Genomic DNA, 20,262 nt, shown 5'->3' with positions numbered 1-20,262 from the left:
AGTTGCAGTTCTCCTTCCTACTCCACTATTACTGCTCCGGTCACTGTGAGGAGGCAGAGTCAGCACATTAAAAAGTCAGAAAAGCCAGAATCTTTCTCAAACAGTCATTGTTTATAAGGATGCCTATTAGATAGAACCTGAGCTATCCAACACTATCAAGAGCTTATAAACTCATTTGGTTTGTTGAACAGACCAACTTTTCAAAAGGATGCTTTATGTAAATGATATCTAATAAAGGTGTTCACAGCCAATTAGCACCAAGGTGAAACCGAAACAGGGACAATTTTCTTTCCCATAGTGTTTGGGTAAGACTGTTTTCATATGACAAAATACCTACAGGTGGGGGCCAGTCTGTCCTTGAAAAATATCTTCTGACCATCAGAATGGGCAACATGATTATTTCAGTGCCACACAACTTCGCTGCTGCCCAGCAATCTCTGTTTTGCAGTGCCGTGAATTAAATGTGAAAACAACCAGAATGGACCTGTATCTAGCCTCTCTTCACTTACCTGCATCTCCACGATGATTACATATTATAGAGGAAAACGAAGCATCTGGTCTCAGGTGTTTCACTAGCTTATTTTCAGCAAATAGGAAGGAGCAGAGACTGGTTCATAATGGAAAAACAGCTTCTGGAAAAAGCCCTGCGGTTCTAAGTGAACTTTTGTTCTCAAGGTAAAACGAGGCATGAAGGCAGGGCCTACAAGCCTACTTCTTCCTGCAAAGCAGCCACTTGCACTCACCACCTTTTATTTATACACAGACCACATACTAAGGATTTTCATCAGACTAAACAGGATGCATAGCAAGACCTGGTATAGATACTATTGCTTAGTCAACAGGTTTGGGAACAAACTGTTCAGGTCCAGCCTTGTTCAATCTCTGCATGTCCTACAGGCTACACTACTGCTTTCCTCCAGAAAACCACTCTGATTTCTTCCCAAAATTAACTCCCTTAAAGAACTGAACGGTACATAGGACTAAATCATCTATTACTTTTTTTCTGACTAACTATGATCTTCAGCCAGCAGATTAAATACAATTTGTTAGAGACTGGCAAATATTTGGTATTTATCTACTAGGAAATTTGGAACCCTAGTGAGTCTAACACATAATTAGCAAGGGAGAGTTGCTTACTGTTACTGTTCTACAATGGGTGTCTTGTCAAGAGTCACTACTGCAAACATTTCTCTGCATATTCACACATGTGAGTAACTGCATTGACTTCAGTGCCGGATGCAAAGAATGGAGCCTCAGAAATGTGATGGAAAAAAAGAACTTTTCTTTTTGGCATGAAGTTAGTATTTGAGCTGACTTTACCGCTGTATTTCATCAAAACACTCGCATTTTACTGTCAGGTTATTTCAATCAACTGCATCATACTTCTGCTCCTAAGAAAACAAATTGTCACAAAATAGAAGTCACTACAGTAGAGGACTATCACAGTAGTGTGCAGCGTGAGTGACTGCAGTGGACAAAAAGTCCACCAAATAAACAAGCTAAATTAGCAATTTTAATAAGTTTTGGTCTGCGAGGAGGATGCCGTATGATTCAGTGCACATGTCATGCAAAAAAAATTCATCCTTGCATACCTAAAAGTCAGATACTAAGTAACAGGCCTGATTTCCAGAAAAATACAAATGCTCACTACCCCTGAAAGCCAGGTCATTTTCATTTGAATTTCTATCTGCAAGCACTGCTTTCTGCAATGCATAGCAGATCTACACGAAGTAAACTGTAACGGTAATTTTGTTCCAAAATTGTACCCATTTTCTAAACAGTCCTGCCACAACACATTATCTCTGCACAGTATTCGCTTAAAAATATTCAAAGATCCACAACTAAGAGGAAAATAAATTCAGCTCCTGCACATATGCGAGGTGTGTGTCAATACTTACTAAAAGATTCTCTGGTTTGAGGTCCCTGTGGACAATGCTCTTGCCATGAATATAAACCAGAGCTTCACACAGGTCAGTGATCATGACAGCAGCATCGTGCTCCGTGAACTTCACGCTTTCTATGATTGCATCAAATAAGTCCCCTCCTGGGACATACTCTAGGATTAGGTAGATCTCAGCTTCTGTCTCATACACTTCAATTAAGCTTACTATATTGGGATGAGAGAGACTCCTAATGATCAGAATTTCACTTTCCATCATGTCCTCTTTCCCCTTCAGCTTGGATTTATCAACAATTTTCATGGCATAGATCTGATTGGAGTCACAGTGGCGACATTCCTTTACCACTGCAAAGTTCCCGTCTCCAATAGTTCTGCCAATCTCATAGTGTTTTTCCACATCGGTTCTGCTTTTAATGGCGTGCCTCCGGCTTGTGTTTTCCAGTCCCTGAGCCTTGTTGTCTTCTTTATTCACTCTGCGCTCCCCTGTTTTCTCTCGTCGCGTCATATCGCCCTCTCTACAAGTAATATTCCCCTCTCTCCTGGCACCCTCCTCTTTAGCCCTTTGTCCCTCTCTGCCCTCCCTATGTGTTTTAGATGGTTTCTCAGCATCCCTCAGAGTGTCCTTCTTTAGCCAACCACTTTGGTTCATTATGCAGCTACTTCCATTCTCTTCCTTTCCTTCATGAGTTAGCTGCAGCCCTTCCACAGCATTCTTCCTGATTTTCACTACTTCCTTCCCATGGTTTTCATGTTTCTCCACATCCCTTTCCTTCTCAATGCTCCTTTTTTGCTTCTCCAGCACTTCATTAACATTCTTATGTAGGGACTTCCATGTCCTCCTACAGCCATTATCTTTCCAACCAACTTCCTCACCTTCCAGACAAGTTTCTGAAGATTTTCGGCAATTCCTGATTTTTGCATTTCTTTCTACATGGTACCTCTGACATGCACCAGTGTTCAGGTCTCTGTTCTCAAACGAGGCCTCAGCCTGCCTTTCCCTTTGCAACTTTTGTCTGGCCTGCCTTTCCTGTTCACACTTCTCACATCTCAACACCTCCTCCGAACTCTCTTCTAATCCCTCCTCAGGACTTCTCTCGTGGTTAAGGTACCTCTCGCTTTCTCGGGTTTTTCTAGAAGGCTTCACTCCTTGCTCACCACCCCAGCTCTCTCTAGTCCACTTTCTTCTGCTTTTCAGTTTTTCCTCTTGCTTTGTCTTGGCTTGACTTTTTCCTTCGTGTCCAGCTACCATTTTGGGAGACATGCCATCACTGCAGTTCTTGGTAATTTCTGTCTCATCAAAGCCACTGTCCACTTTTGAAGCCTTGTCATACAGTCTGCTCTTCAGTTTTTGGGACTGTTCCTCATTCTGCTGAACGGCAGCACTAGCAGCATAAGGATTTTCAGGATAAAGCTCTTGTAATACCACTTCCAGGTTCTTCAAAGTGAGGGGCTCCCTCCCCATAGCTATGAACGCATCGCCTTCCCTGAAGAAGTCAGAAACGCTTTGGATTTCTTTGCCTCTCAGATTGTAAAGCTTTCTCACACGGTCATTCTTCCAGCGTGGAAATCCCAGAGCTTCTGAAATGTCAGCCATCAGCTGTTCAAAGGTCTGGACCGATCTCCTGTTGAGAAGCAAGGTTATCCTTCTGAGCGTGCGTCCACCAGGTTTCACCACTGTAATAATCCTCGGCTTCACAGGACTGTGCTCTGAATGTATCGTGTGAAAACCATTCCGGGGATTAAAAAATGAGGACCTATGACTGCTTTCACTCAAACATGGTTTTCCATAGTTCCCACGACCAATAGGAGGGCAAGTCCCATGTAGTTTCCTCTCTTTTACTTTTGAGCTTGCATTGTGTGATGAATGGTCAAACAAGCCTCGGTGTCCTAAAGCAAACAAAGAACAGGCGTATTATTCATTTTGCTTCATCAGATCTTTCTGAGTAATAGTTTTCTACATATCAGTGTATGTGACCTCAGAGAGTAAGGATAAGCGTATTCAACGCTTACAAAGAACTTAAACTGCCACTAAGGAGCAACTCCACATACACATATCTACAAACATTTTCAAGGTTGTGAGAAAATGTGAATGCGCTTTGTGACAGAGAAATGCTATTAAAAAAAAATAATAAGATTGGAAACAAATAGATCCTTCTCCTAAATCCTCCCATCTTCCAGAAAACGTCAAAAAATGGGATTACTTGTGCCAGGATTGCATCCAGATTGTTTAGCACTGTCTTACAAATCTACCTACCATGAACACACTCAATTCCTTTCTGAACCCAGTTACAATTTTGGCCTCTCTAAACTCTGTGGCAACAAGTTCCACAATTACATTGCGTGAAGTAAAAGAAACTAATTACTTCTGTTTTAAAATTGCTACCAGATGACTATGTGTGTGCAGCCTTATATTCTTACAGATAATTATCTCCTCTTCACTTTCCCTGGGCCATTCATTTAGTTTCTGTACTTCTCTAACAAATTAAGTAAATGAGATTCTTTCTAAAAGGCATTAATTTTGCTGTCATTTTACAGCAATTTTATAATACATTTAATAGCAATGTAATCTAATTATTTTTCTTAAAGAAAGGCCATCGTAGTTTCGTTTGATAATTGGAGTCCTGGTTTTTAGCTTGACTTTTTTTTATTCTAAAAATTGCGTAAAATCACACAAAGTCCTGAATATCTTCTCGGGGCATTAACAATTTTCCCTCCAATATTTCATCTGAGAACACCAACCAAAGAGAACAGCACCATTTGTTATGTGAGATTTTGAAAAGGAAGAACTGAAAACATAACACATGGTTATGGACAAACCAAGCTGTAACATAATTCACCGCCTGTAAACACAACAACAAGGCAAGAATAAAAACGTTCCCTTCAAGTATTCTAGTTTCTTGTGCTTATTATGATTAAATTTTCATTGCAATGCAATTCATTTCAGCTTCAAGAAATAAACTTTTAAAATGAGATCACAGAGTGCTTGCAACTCCATTTAATAGTTCAGTTCGGTTGCGAACAAACATTCAATATAGAATCATAGAATCATAGAATGGTTAGAGTTGGAAGGGACCTTAAAGATCATCCAGTTCCAACCCCCTGCCATGGGCAGGGACACCTCCACTAGAGCAGGTTGCTCAAAGCCCCATCCAGCCTGGCCTTAAACACTTCCAGGGATGGGGCATCCACAACTTCCCTGGGCAACCTGTTCCAGTGCTTAAATATGTATGAACTAACAGGACCAAGCCAACAGAAAGCAGCCAGAACGATTACCAAACCACTGCAAAGAAATTCCCGTACACAAATGGCTTATCCACCAGAGAATCCCACCTATTTTACTACGCTACTATGATTACATAGTCACAGCGCAGTGGGGAAATCCACACAAAGGAAAATCTGCGCATATGAGCATTCCTCTTGGCGCCAGGCTTAACACATACATGTTCAAGAGTTCTGGCAAACTTAAGCCACCTACAGTTTGGTTGTCAACTGCTGAAAAGCCATTTTCAGTATTTCAAACCATGCGTTTTTATTTGTCCTTTTAATCAAGGCATAATAGAGTGAAGAGGATACACGGCCTCAACAAACAAAAGCCTACAACAAACGCTGCAACATTCATAGAATCAATCACAGAATCATAGAATCGTCTAGGTTGGAAGAGACCCTTGGGATCATCGAGTCCAACCATTCACTCGCCCTGCCTCAAAAACAGCATATCCAAAAGGCCAGGGGTTGAGCGGGGAAAGCACAGAGGAGACGCTGCTACAGACCTCCACCCTGCCATAGGCTTTGCTCAATGCAGGATGATGGACACTCAGAGCAGCTCTGAGGAAAAAGACCTGGGAGTCCTGGTGGACAACAGGATGACCACAAGCCAGCAATGGGCCCTCATGGCCAAGGCGGCCAATGGCATCCTGGGGTGCATCAGGAAGAGTGTGGCCAGAAGGTCGAGGGAGGTCATCCTCCCTCTCAACTCTGCCCTGGGGAGGCCCCATCTGGAGCACTGGGTCCAGTTCTGGGCTCCCCAGTTCAAGAAGGACAGGGAACTGCTGGAGAGGGGACAGCAGAGAACCACAAAGGGGTGGTTCAATCAAATGATGAGGGGCCTGGAGCATCTCTCTTAGAAGGAAAGGCTGAGGGACTTGGGTCTTTTTAGTTTGGAGAAGAGAAGACTGAGGGGGGATCTGATCAACACCTATAAATACTTAAAGGGTGGGTGTCAGGAGGATGGGGCCAGTCTTTTTTCAGTGATGCCCACACACAGGACAAGAGTTATCGGGCACAAACTTGAACATAAGAAGTTCAAGCTAAACATGAGGAGGAACTTCTTTGCTGTGAGGGTGGCAGAGGCCTGGAAGAGGCTGCCCAGAGAGGTGGTGGAGTCTCCTTCTCTGGAGACATTCCAAACCCACCTGGACAAGTTCCTGTGCAACCTGCTCTGGGTGGACCTGCTTTGGCAGGGGGGTTGGACTAGATGATCTCCAGAGGTCCCTTCCAACCCCATAGCATTCTGTGATTCTGTGACACTTCTTAGTTGCAATACTCTCACCAGCTAGAGCGCTGTGTGCCCCCCAGCACATACCTTGACTCTTGGCTTCATTTTCTTCCTCTGCTAAATGAGATATATACTACTCCTCCAAATAAATATCACAAAGGAGCCCAGCTGCCAGCGCGCTGATTGAAGACGTAAGCATTATATAAGAGCCACATGTGACTAATGCTCGGTGGTTGTACAAGTTATTTCTGTCTTCATTCTGCTTTTTTAAGGATGATCTCGTTATCAAAAGATGACTACATATGTGCTAGTGATTCTTCAGCGATCTGATATTTACATTCCACCCAGAATAAAGCCTACTGTCAATGGGGGAAAAAAATAAATAAATAAAATCAGATGTAATAATAGTTCTCGGAAATCTAAATGAACTCCAGAACATGTTGGTTACCGGGAACTGTCAAAGCTCTGAATTTAATCAACATTTCCAGATTCTTGCATACCCACTGTCTTCAAAGCATTGCCTTGCTTATGGAAACAGCACGTGGTGTTTTTACTGCTTATAATCTTGGTTCAACACAAAAATAATGATGCATTAATAACGACTTTTCCCACAGATTAAGTTTCTCCCAGGTAGGCTGCTATTATCCCACCTTTCTACAAACCATTCATTTTAAGTGCCTGACTGCACCGCTGATTGTTTCAATTACCCAAACATAAATTATGCTTTCTTTCTTCACTAAACTGGCTAAGCTTTAAACAGAAACCAAGTGTATTTTTTAATTCTATAACTAATGGAATAAGAGCAGTGTTATGTAATTATTAAAAACAATCCCTGAATGTGGTTTTGTGCTTTTAAAACCAGCTTAATTTCTAGCCAAAAACAGTTTGACACAAGCCACATGTTAATATATAATAATTTTAGGAATAAGAACAATATTGACTATTTTTCTAAGATAAAAAAGGAAATTACAAGAATGCTTAAATCAATGCCTAAAGTAATCTTCTAATGCTTTCTGAGAATATGAAAGTGTCAAATTTTGTCCAAGTGGTGGTTACAATAACTATATGTTACATAAAATAAAAAAAATTAATTTCAATTGCCTGTTACAACTATTTCAGCCAGAATTTCAGTTATTTTCCAGCCATGCTATATTTATTTTAACTGATACACATGAAGCAAGCCTCAATCTGTCAGGAAAGTGCAGACACTTAAAGCAGTAACAAGCATTTCTAGAAAGCCTTCAAAGGTCACACGCATACACAAATCCTATAGCTACAATGCACATAGCTTTAAAATCTCATTTCCATATTTATATACAAGTGGGAGATGGAGGAAGAGGGAGGTGGGATCAGAAACACTTCAATGAGTCTGAGTACTGTCAAATTATACATCAGAGAATAAAATGTGGTTTTTCTTTTACTGTCTGACTGAGAGCTACCAGTTATCAAATACACATATTTCTTATAAATGTTAATATGGATGGATGCATGCATCTGTCTATTTTTATCCTTATACAGATCTATCTATATATGCCTGTATTTCACCAAGTATTGATATATAAGATGATGCAAAGGATGAAGGCGGCAGAAAACCGTAGGGGAGCAGCATGGCCGAGGAGGCTGCTGAGGACTGTTGGGGTGGGAGGGCAGGGGTGAGGCAGCACGGCTGGCCAAGGGCAACACGTGTGCCACCAAAGCTGCACACATGGGCAGAGAGCAAAGAAAACTGGGACTTGCAAGAGCGATACAGAGCTCCAGATGATGAAGACATGATGGTCTTGTAGGGCAAATGAGCACACCAAGTGCCCAGAGAAGCAGGGAGGATGGGACACATGGGGATTTGGGGGCTCAAATGGGTAGCAGGAAAAAGTAGCTCAGGACCTACTGAACCGAGCACAAGTGCTCCCTAGACAGAAAATGGTTTCTGCAGGGAGCACGGCCTCTGATAGTTTGGTTTTAAAAGCCAATTCACAAACCATTGGTGAGGGGTCTGGAGAACAAGTCTTGTGAGGAGAAGCTGAGGGAGCTGGGGGTGTTCAGCCTGGAGAAAAGGAGGCTGAGGGGAGACCTTCTCGCTCTCTCCAACTCCCTGAAAGGAGGGTGTAGCCAGGGGGGGTCGGTCTCTTCTCCCAAGGAACAGGCCATGGGACAAGAGGAAATGGCCTCAAGTTGCCCCAGGGGAGGTTCAGATTGGATATTAGGAGAAATGTTTCCACAGAAAGGGTTATTGCACATTGGAATGGGCTGCCCAGGGCAGTGGTTGAGGCCCCATCCCTGGAGGTATTTCAAAGTCGGGTTGACATAGTGCTTAGAGACATGGTTTAGTGATGTTTTTTATCAAAGTTAGGTTGATGGTTGGATGAGATGATCTCAAAGGCTCCTTCCAACCTGGACAATATTATGATTCTATGATAGTCATTGTGAATTCCACTGAGGGGGAGGGAAAAGTCATAGGGGGGAAAACACAGCAACTCCTCTAGAAGGCCTTTCCTTGTAGGGTTTTTGCTCATACTCTGGACATGGAGCGAAGTAGAGCAAACCCAGAAGACTTAAGCTCTGAATAAGACGTGTATACAGAGCTTCAAACAACCTGCATCTTAAGGAATTGCCTGACTGCACTCCCTACAACAGCAGAGTAACAGAGTTTGCCAGAGGTCACCCATTCTTGCAATTAAAAATGTATTGCTCCCGTTTGTCCTTCAAAACTCATCCCTTCCCTTGATCAGTCTCTAAGTTTTTGTTCATTAATTAAAATATTTCCACTCATCTTGTGTTCCATCTTGGCTCTCCTGCTTGAGATCACAGTTTCAGTAATTAACTGAATGGTTTACCCAGCATCTAATTCTGCTATCAAGTCACAGGTTGCAGTGGAATTAAATTTTCACAAGGAGTATTACAACACAATTTAAAACAGAAGGCAACACTGAAATAGGATCTAGTTATGGCATTACTTTCTGTGAATAAGATGGTGTTATTTAAGTCCTGCAATTTCTTTAGAGGGACTTGGATCAATATGAAAGCCTCTACTTAAAAAATCAACTGTGAAAACTCCCCAAAACACGACCAGCATGCTTCACGCTAGTAAAGTTGCACGTGACAAGAATTGTGTATCTGGGAGTCATTTTGATATATTGGTCCCAATATAGAATAAACAAAATATCATCTCAAACGGGAAGGGAAAAAACAGCATTAAAAATGTCTGTTTTTTCCTTAAGCCCTAGCAATTCCTGCTGAGGGCGTGCAAAAACAGGCCGTAGGGAAAAATATTCATCTTAATTGGAACCTAAAACATTTAATTCACGTCTAAGTATCGACAAGTATCTTAAAGTACTTGAGGGTGTAGAATGTCTCTGGCCTTTAACTCAGAGCAGCCAAGTATGGAGTTCACACAGGTTACCAGTGTGCATCAGCAGCCAGCTCCAGGATGCAATCCGAGTCCTCTAGAAGTGTGTCATCTTCATCTCCTCTTCTTGCTCTAAATTATTAAATGTTGCAACTTTCAGGGTTAGTGCGCACTGTTAGTGGCCAAGACCGAAGCAGTACTATGACAAGCCTCAATGTACTTAATTAGTCACACGGAAAGAAAATATGATCACAGGCATCCTTTTACAGCAAGTAAATTTTACATGGGCTTGCAAGAGCGATACGGAGCTCCAGATGATGAAGACATGATGGTCTTCTAGGGCAAATGACCACACCAAGTGCCCAGAGAAGCAGGGAGGGTGGGACACACAGGGATTTGGGGGCTCAAATGGGTAGCAGGAAAAAGTAGCTCGGGACCTACTGAACTGAGCACAAGTGCTCCCTAGAGAGAAAATGGTTTCTGCAGGGAGCACGGCCTCTGATGGTTTGGTTTTAAAAGCCAATTCACAAACCATTGGTGAGGGGTCTGGAGAACAAGTCTTGTGAGGAGAGGCTGAGGGAGCTGGGGGTGTTCAGCCTGGAGAAAAGGAGGCTGAGGGGAGACCTTCTCGCTCTCTCCAACTCCCTGAAAGGGAGGGTGTAGCCGGGGGGGTCGGTCTCTTCTCCCAAGTCACAGGCCACGGGACAAGAGGAAATGGCCTCAAGTTGCCCCAGGGGAGGTTCAGATTGGATATCAGGAGAAATGTTTCCACGGAAAGGGTTATTGCACATTGGAATGGGCAGTGGCTGAGGCCCCATCGCTGGAGGTATTTAAAAGCCGGGTTGACATAGTGCTTAGAGACATGGTTTAGTGATGGTTTTGATCAGAGTTAGGTTGATGGTTGGACTAGATGATCTGAAAGGTCCCTTCCAACCTGGACAGTTCTATGATTCTATGATTTTAAGGCAGAGATTTTGAGTCAGAACTGGTGGTTACTTCAGCAACAATGAAAGGTAGTCACACTGTGGCAGTTTTGTCCAGATAAAATCTTGAGTAGAAAAAGAAAGTCAAAACTTCACAAGGACTGGATCGAGACAGTGTCAAATGCAGCAGGACAGTCCCTGCTAGTTCCAGCCTGAGCAAGCTCCCAAGGCTCACATGGCTCAGAGGTACGGTGGACCTTGAGGACCTCAGCATGCGTCAAGCCAAGTTTCAAAGATGTCTTTTCCCCTGTAACAGCCACTTTAGTAACTGTCCGAGGAGGGTCAAGCACCAGAACTGACAAAACAGTTTGTCTCTCCATCCTCTTGGCAATCCCACGGTGCTCCTCCGTGTAAAAGCTGCTTAATTCAGACAAAAGCAGACAGAGCAGACCACGAAGGAAAGGAACATCTGAAAATGGGGCATTCAGAGGTATTATGCAAGCCATTCCGGTGGGATGTCAGCATCTGGCTGCTTTCAAAAACCCCACCAGCTATCGGGCAGAGACAGTAACGCTAATCAGAAAAAGTGGACATTGAACAGTTGAATCAAAAGTTTGGGACCGAGTGAAGGCTTCTCACAGGGAGACTGAGAGTCAATAAGGGAAGCTGAAGAGACTGGAAATGGCTCATCAGAAGGGAGACTGGAAGAAAACATGGAGCACAGGGATTTTGCTACCAAAGGAAGCTAAGCCTGTAGACAAATACGTACCGAGACAGGCAAACAGGACTAGGGAGAAGGTCACTCCATCCTGCCATGTGTTATGGAAGACAAATTGGCCTTTGCAAAGAGACAGGATTGGAAATCTCTTAAAAAACAGGGTATGGCAAAGGGATTAAAAATGGATGTTTATTGGGAAGTGACAAGGAGAGACAGTAGGAGCTGGGAGAGGGAGCTGGAGCCTGCAGGGAGAGAAGAGAAAGGCTGGAAATAGGAGAGGGGACTGGAAGGGGCATTATTCTTCTGGCATCACCATCCAGAAGCCAGCCAGCACATAGCAGGGCCAGACACTGGAACTGAAAAAAGAAACCTAGTGAAGAATCGGACTGGGAAGATAAGAGTAAAGAAGTTATAAGAAGGACAGGGACAAGACTACAGGGAATGGAGTAAATAGGGCTGTAGTTAGACACTGTCTGACAGCAATTCCTATGAACTTTGATACTGGCTGATAGCAATTTCTATGAATTTTGCTGACACAGTGGAAGCAGATGGAGACTGTAATAAGGAAGCGGTAAAATGTGAGGGTGAGAATAAGAATAGGCTGGAAAGTCAGGTTGGATGATGAATTTCGGCAAAGGGGTGGAATTGGGAGCCAGTAACAGAAGTGTCCTCACAGTCTGCTTCTTTGCAGTTCATCACAAAGGACATCTACCTGCTCTTGTTGTCACCGTATTAGTTCACCTTGATTTTTATTTTTTTTAAAGAACAGGAAAAACTCCATGCACACAAACATGTGACTACGTTAAGAGAACATTAGCAAGGTCATCATTAAGACGGGACAAAATTAAAGTTGTCAGCATGACTTGAATTCAATTCCTCCTTGCATAAAAGCATACAAGATAGTTTAGAAGTGCATACAGTTTTTCCTATGCTTACTCCATGATACAGTGGATCCTCTTCTACACAAACTGGAATCAGGACTGTGCCATAAAAAAATGTGTTGTCCATAGAGACCTTAACCTTTGTAATTAGAAGAGCTGAAAAGCGTGTAGTGAAAGAACAGAGGACGAATAGTTTATCTGTGTAAAGCAGTGAAGCCCTGAAAAACTGAATTTTCTCTCAACCAATTCCGTAGAGTTTCAAAGCAATCGACTTAATCTAGACTTCTCAGAGAGGATTACATTCTGGTGGCCAAAACAATATCCTGTGACCTGAACCGCAAAACTGCTCAGTGCTCGCACAGGCAAGAGAATATACTGGAAGAGGTACTTCAGACACAAGGTAATATAACACAGCACATAGACAATGCTAAGTCATGCTAAATTTCAGCACCTGGGCATCTCAAGGTGCATTATTCCCCAAATTAAAATACTTTTAACCTTCTTTTTTTTGCACATTGACTCCCACAGAATGCAGTTCATGCCCTCTCTTTACAGGTATCACAGAGATGCTAATCCAGGTTTGTTGCTGTAGCAATAGCCATGACAGAAAAGCCCGCAAGTTAATAAGCCCGTATTAACAGCAGGGTTCAAAAGGCATGCAGTGAAAGGCACGAACGGCCAGGGTAAACACTAAGTAGATGCTCATTAGGTAAGCTTTGTCCATCATATGCACTGATGGAGCCAGAGACCCTGGGGGGGGAAAAAAGCAGCGTCTGATAGCGTAATTAATGTTTGTATCTTAATGCACAGGAACAGGGGTTGTGGGGACAGCACTGCTAATCAATAGTCATAAAGGCTTGACTTTGTTAGCTGGATAATGTTATAATATAAGTACCTGGCGTCATAGAAATACAATTTTTTAATACATTGAACAAATACATAGAACAAATTGTAAGTGTTCAGAATACACTTGATGGTAAGGCAGTTCTAAAATGTACTATGCAATAAAATATTACTGTACATCATATGGTATTATAACCATGGTTAACTAAACCAAATAAAATAAGCACAATCTAAGTATTTTTAGAAGACCAAAGTGTATTTTATCCAATTACATTAAAAAAATTAACTCATCATGGCATTTGCACGAATTTTTATCTGCATTAGCTATCGATGCAGAAGGAAGGCAAAACCATGTTCAATATTACAAATACCGTTTATCAGTTGGAATCTTTAAAGAATAATTTTAATACTGTCACTATAAAAAAAAAAAAAAAAAAGAAAGAAAAAAGGAATCCCTTTAATTTCTATAACATCATTTCTGCTACCCTAATGGGCATCTCCAGTCATACTCATGCCAGCACATCCATGTCTGGTTTGCACTAGTGTAATGGAGATCAATCACTGACCCAGTCTAACCCAATTTGTAGAAAACCAAAATCACTCAGCAGCTCAGGCAGTATTCTGAGTTCACCAAAGAAAAACTAATTTGGGCTCATCTACAGAAAAGAAAAGAAAAAAAAAAAACAAAACCACAGACTAATATATCTCATAAATATGCAGCTTTAGCCCTAAAAGATCCTATAAAATTAAGATGACAGGATTCCAAGTTTGTTATATTTCACAATTTCACATCAAGCATGCTTAAATTCATAAGCAATATTATTTTTCCTTTAACTGTCAGCCCTGCAAACTCAGCTGTGTGTCAAGTTGGGTTCCTTCTGTCCCACACATCATCAACAGAACTAAAGTTTCTCCCGGCCAAATATGTCTGGTCCCATTAAGCGAGTGCCAAAGTGTCAGCTGTGAGGGAAAGAAAATGTTCTTAGAGGCTACTCCTAGAGCACAAGAGTATGGGAGACGCTCCTCTTTGTACCCCTCCCTCACAAGGGCAGGCAAGAAGACTTCAAAATTTTGCATCATGCACCCTATCTTCAACTTATCTGCTTTTTATTTTAAGAAGAAAGGATTCTTATTTTAAGAATAAAATAAACATCAATTATGTCGTGCAAACTGGAAACTAGAGAACTCCAAATCTTTTAGTCCCATAAACTCCCATTCTCATTCTCCCCCAATTTTTCACTCTAGAAAGAAAGAAGAAGGGATTCTATTCCCTTCTCCCTGCCCATTTCTCTCACTCCCTTTTCACTGCCAGTTTTGGGACATAAACCTCTGAGTTTATGGGAAATCCTAGAGGGCAAAGAGTATCAGAGCAACTAAAAAGCAGACAGATGTTGTAGCAAAGGCATTCCTAAAATGGGAAGGACTGTCTGGATGACAGCCTGGGTGGAAAGCCTTGCAGCTGGCTGGACTTCAGCTGAAGGAGGAAGCCTGAGGGTCCCCTGGATCCTTCCCGATGGCTACATGAGCTCTGGATTTTTCCATTCTGGGGACGGCTGATGCCTCTGTGTTACCCCCAGCCCCAGTGTGGGTGCCATCCTGCTGTGAAATGCATGTAGGAGGTTGAGCATGCATCAACACGTGACCATATTTACTGTACGAGAACCGCAAGGGATAAATGACATTTAGCAGCCACCCTTCCTTCTTTTTCCTCGAAGAACATTAACACAGGGTTTTCCTTGCCTTTTTTTTTTTTTTTTTTTTTTTTTTCAGTCCCCCTCCCTTCTCCTTCACTAAATGCTCAGAGCCCCTGTGCAGCCTCCCCTGGCCCTCTCCTGTCCAGCTTTCCCCAGGACAGAGCAGCCTGGTCTGCTCTCTCAGTGTTACGCTCCCTTTTCTGACCTGGCTGCAGTGGTTGGGCAAAAGTTACCTTCCCAGGCACTCACCTCCTTCCCCTGCAGGCCCACAGCCACCCCACTGTACAGCTTAAGATTTTCTAAATCAAGCCATTTGTAATTAAAAATTAAAATATTTACAGCAAACACAGATGGCTATTGCCATGTGTTAGTGTTAAACTGAGCTGAATCACCCCCAGAGCAGCAGATGAAGGTAAAAATTTCATGTAGTCTGGTAATGAGTCACAAGTGCCATCATTTTTTTACTTTTTTTTTTTCTTTTTTAAGAGCAGAACCCCACTTTCACTACCTTCTTGCTGACATTTTAAGGGTAGCAAATTAAAAAGCGCGCATAAAGAAAGCCCTTTAAAGAAGTATACAGATGCATAATCTGTAAAGTCTAAGTGAAATGTAAGACTGCACGTGAAATGATTCAGAGCCTTTGGAGGTGTGAGGCTCAGTTTAAGTTGTTACCCTGCATAAAACCAAAAAAAGAATATTATGAAACTGCTCATTTATTTCATTTCTTTCAAAGATGACAGGCTGTGTATTTTATTGGGAACAACCATTGCTGCTTTCTGCACTTTGACAGCTTTTGGGTCTGCACCAGTAACCAAGGAAGTGAGCTCTGGACTCCAGGACCTTCCATCAAGAATCTTTCAGGAGAGGGACAGAAGTGACAGAGGGAAACAAAAACATCTTACACAACTGCAATATTTGCCGGGATCCATCTGGCAAAGCTCTCCGTGTGTTTCTCAAGGCTCAGCGTACAGGGAGTTTCACTTTCACGTTGATGCTCTTGACTCCTGAACTACCATACATTTCAAATTAATTATTCATGTTTCATCACAAAGTAAGCTTTCATTGCTTTTTAATCCTGTTAGCCAATGTTGCTTCAGTCAAAGGATCGGGATTTTGGTTCTTCTTGTGGGAGATTTCATTTGCATCGCTTCCTAAATCTCAACTTGATGACTAATCGGTTGCAACTGAACAAACCCAGTGAAAATAAGAGAGCTTGCAGAGGTGTCACTGAGGGTTTAATTAGCCTTCCAGATCCTTTATTACCAATAACTTTGTTGCATAACTAAAGGAAAGACCCAGCCAGAGTCTAATTCTCCATCTGGTTTGCAAAAGGGGCAATTACCCAAAAGTTTTCTTTGCAAATTTAGCTTATTTAAGAGAGGTTAGCTCGCATATAAATGTAGAATTCCCAACCCTGTTATTACAGGACCACTTTTTCAGAAGAGACTTATATATTCAAGTCAACATTGCAAAATAAGTTGTTTTGCAGAACTTAGAAAAGAAAATGGGTTTCTCGGGGAAAACTCTTAAGCCAGTGCTAATTAGACTTAAAAGCACGATGACAAGCAGAAAGATCAGGATTTTCACGCCACCAGACATTTCTCAGCATTTCCATTAACTACATTATTTGAGGTGACAAGAAAACTAAGAAATTGGAGTATCTGCACCGGCTAGAAATACTGAGTGGGAGCTGGTGTTTTCAGAATGATTACCGAGAGCTTCCTCTAAAAATACACAACATAAATAATTGTTTTGCATTCTTACAATAATTAGACTGAGTAAACTACTCTAGCGACAAAGGGAGGATGGTAAACGTGCCTGTCTCTCATTTGCAGTGAGGGCAAACTGAGATGAACACTTTGCATTACCAAAACTCCAAATTTACATGAGAACCAAATGAGGCAGTAGCTCTCCCTCCTTTTTCTCATTGTTTTCAGTATCAGGTGAACACTCGGACAGACCCCAGTACCCTGAAAATGAGAGAAACCTAGAAAAGAGTATACTGCTAAGAAGAGAAGCATCACATTCACCTCTTTCAAGTACTACTTTTTCAGCTCTGATCCATGTTGCACTGAAGCTCATTAAAAGATTCACATTACCTTCAGTAAGACCTGGATCAGATCTGAGGCTGCTAAAGTCACCATGATGTTCTGATGCTGGTATTTACAAGAAAATCTATATAATGCTGATTTCAAATGTTGTTAAATGTTTAGGAATCATCAAGTCAAAGGAAAAGAGGAAAAGCAGTAACAGAAGCCAAGTCAATTCACCCTAGAGCTGCTGGAAAAGAAGGAAGGACCACCAGCTTCCCTGATTTCTACAAAACTATAGATGTTTCTGCAGAAAACAAAGTAAGCTAAGTCATCTTAGAAATGGGGAAATGAATCCCACACAACTTCCCTTAGTCACCACATGCTGAAAGTCCCGCAGATGCCAAAATTGTGAAGCTCTGCAGAATATGACTAGAAAAAGCAGCAGTGCAGACAGATACAAAGCATATAGTGACACTACCAGCTAAAGATACTTTCAAAACTCAGGGTAGCGTGTCCAAGGTAATTAATGGAGTCTAAAAAAGCCCAATAAAGACAAGGTAACTTTAGCACAGCTCGAATTCAGAGGATTGAACAGCTGCCAATATCTTGAATTAAATTCAAGTTATCTTATTCTTGCTGACAGTTTTAAGTCCAATTAACCAATTCAGGTTAATGAACCACAGATGAAGATTTACCAAAAGCTAGCTCTCAGCTGATGTGATCCTAACATCCTACAAAATTTTCCATAGAAAGAGTCATGCCATTTCAGGAGATCTACACCCGTTACACTGTAAGAAAGAGACTCTAACTTTGCAGGATTGTTTTCATCCAGAGAGCCACAGGTCGGCTTCCTGAGATATAAAATGCAGCCACCGTTTCAGAAGAGCAAGACCGAGTTGCTACAATAACTGCACTTCTACTACTTAAAGTAGCTGTAATATGTTTTGTCAGCTTGGTTCCACTTGCTGTTTTGGGGCTCTGTGCTGGTTCTTAACATTTCAAAGAGTCAAAACTGCATTCAGACCACATAAAAACCACAAGAAGCACCAAGAGGAAAAAGGGGTGGGCTAAAGAAAATAGAGACAAGGAGGTGGGAAGGCAAACTGGCAGGCAAACATGCATATATGTAAATTTTCAATTCTATATAAAGCTAGTAGCAAAAGCATATGTGATGAACTACCAGCTTTGGTGATAAACTCTTAGATTATCTCCTCACACAGTATCATTTGCAGTCTAAATGCTGGGAGGAAAAAGCCAGAATTTTGTTATACTGATGCAAGGGTTGGGTTGTTTTTTTTTGAAAAGGGAAACCTTTCAGTACACGGTGCAGCAAAAGTTTTGGTTTATGGGGTTGCTTCCAGACACTGTCTCACAACCTAAAAACCTGTTCCATTAGCTCAAACCAGTGGCCCATCCAGTCCTGCTGACACTGTGTACTGCGTGTCCCCCGAGGAAGCCAGAAAATAACGCCGCGCAGCGAAAAGTTACAGAATAGTTTTCCTTTAAATATCTGTTCTGTTATTAAATAGGAATAAACGTAACCAAGATCACTACAGAAGTCAGGGGTAACAAGGGCACAACCGGCATTCTTCCCCAGTTTGGCTACCACATGTCTCAGCATCCTCACCTGACAAAACAGCCCTCCCCACCCTCCGAGCCCGTGCCCGTCACCTGCATAGCTCCAGCCACAGTAACTCCCCAGCCGAGGGAAAATTCACCATCCTTAAGTGTATTTTAACATAAAGCTGTGCGATAGCTTAAAACCTTTAGGGTCGTGTGCTGTTCCCTTGCTTGTAGAGCAATCGGTGCTCTGTGAGCAGCCCACAAGCGAACGAGACTCAACACTCGACTATTAAGAGCGCGAGTCACTTCTCATCTTCCGATTTTTATTGCAGTGCAGACGACACCATCCGTGCCTTTCACAACAGTCAACGCAGACTGCACATTCGGACTCCGAAGCTCGTTCCTGTAGAGGAACAGGCTGCTGAGGTGGTCCCTCAGCCTGGGGAACGGGAAGGCAGGCAGCCTGACCCCCCCAGCACCCCTGCGGGAAGCGGCACAGACTTTTCTCTCCGTGTGGTAGTAGCCTCTTGTTCCCCTTCCCAAAGCCTGTGCAATGAATCCGACTTCACAGAATGACAGAATAGCTGGAAAGGGACCTTAAAGATCATCGAGTTCCAGCCCCCCTCCCATGGACGGGGACACCTCCCAGTAGAGCAGGTTGCTCAGAGCCCCATAACTTCATTAGTTTCCACTACGATACAAAGCAGGGGAGAGGTGTGGGGTATTTGGGGGGGTCTCTCTTTAATGAAAAATACAAGTAATTGAAGGAGGACTGTGGAATGATCACCCCAACTTCGTACCTTGGGGGATTCCCCTTGTTTACGAGCCTTCCTTCCCCCGCCCAAAGCCCTCGCCCCAACCCCATCGCCAAGCGGGAACCGCTCCTTCCTCCGTCCCCTCTCTAGCCCCCATTTCAAGCCCAAAAGCTCCCCCCCCCCAAAAAAAAAAAAAAAACAACCCTGATCGCAACCCCACGGACACGCCGAGGACCCGGGGAGGAAGTTTCGCTGCCGGAGCTCTCCTCACGCCCACCCCCCGCCACCAAATGACTCCCTCAGCCGCCCACCCTGCCGGGCACGGGGAGCGGCGGTGAGGCTCGGGGGCTGCCCCCAAAGGGCTGGAGGGAAGGAAGGGGGCACTCACCCGCGCAGTGGCCGTAGGGACAGCAGGAGCCCGCCGCGGGGTGGAGGGGCGGCGGGGCGGCGGCCGGCATGGCGCGGCGGCTCGGCTGGGTTCGATCCGGTTGGAGCTCGGGCCGGGGGCTGCCCGCAACCGCCGTCTTCTCCGCGCCGCCTCCCGGCAGCGAGGGCAGAAGGAGGGGACCCGGCGGGGAGGCGGCGCCGCCGCCGCGGAACGGTCACACCAACGGTCACACCGGCGCAGGCGGGTGAGGGAGCGGCCCGCCCGCCCGGGGCAGCCCCGCCGGACGGCGCCTCCCCGCCGCCATCTCCCTCAGGCGGCCGCCCGCCCCCCGCCTGTCACAGAGTCACAGAACGGTAGGGGTTGGAAGGGGCCTCTGGAAATCATCTAGTCCAACCCCCCTGCCAAAGCAGGTCCACCCAGAGCAGGTTGCACAGGGACGTGTCCAGGCGGGTTTGGAATGTCTCCAAAGATGGAGACTCCACCACCTCTCTGGGCAGCCTCTTCCAGGCCTCTGCCACCCTCAAAGGGAAGAGGTTTTTCCTCACGTTGAGACCAGATTTCCTGTGTTCCAGCTTGTGTCCGTTGCCCCTTGTCCTGTCACCAGCCACCACTGAGAAGAGTCTGACTCCATCCTCTTCACACCCACTCTTTTATATGCTTATAAGCATTGATGAGGTCCCCTCTCAGTCTTCTCCAGGTTAAACAGACCCAGGTCTCTCAGCCTTT

General features: G+C 43.6%; 1 protein-coding gene across 1 annotated transcript in view; it reads right to left on the bottom strand.

Moving 5' to 3' along the window:
- The window catches only part of DCLK3 (doublecortin like kinase 3), a 30,391-nt gene extending 10,713 nt beyond the window's left edge, over nt 1-19,678 (bottom strand). Inside the window, exons 1-2 of the mRNA XM_074150278.1 lie at nt 19,537-19,678; nt 1,899-3,787 (exon numbers count right to left, since the gene is read on the bottom strand). Of these exons, the coding sequence (XP_074006379.1) occupies nt 1,899-3,787; nt 19,537-19,606 (1,959 nt within the window). The 5' untranslated portion in view covers nt 19,607-19,678. The remainder of the gene's footprint in view (nt 1-1,898; nt 3,788-19,536) is intronic.
- Between the last annotated feature and the right edge of the window lie 584 nt (nt 19,679-20,262).

The sequence above is a fragment of the Numenius arquata genome, chromosome 7 (assembly GCF_964106895.1).
Source record: "Numenius arquata chromosome 7, bNumArq3.hap1.1, whole genome shotgun sequence".
Classification (NCBI taxonomy): Eukaryota; Metazoa; Chordata; class Aves; order Charadriiformes; family Scolopacidae; genus Numenius; species Numenius arquata.
Note: the sequence above shows the minus strand (reverse complement) of the source record. Positions and strands in the feature narration are given on the sequence as shown.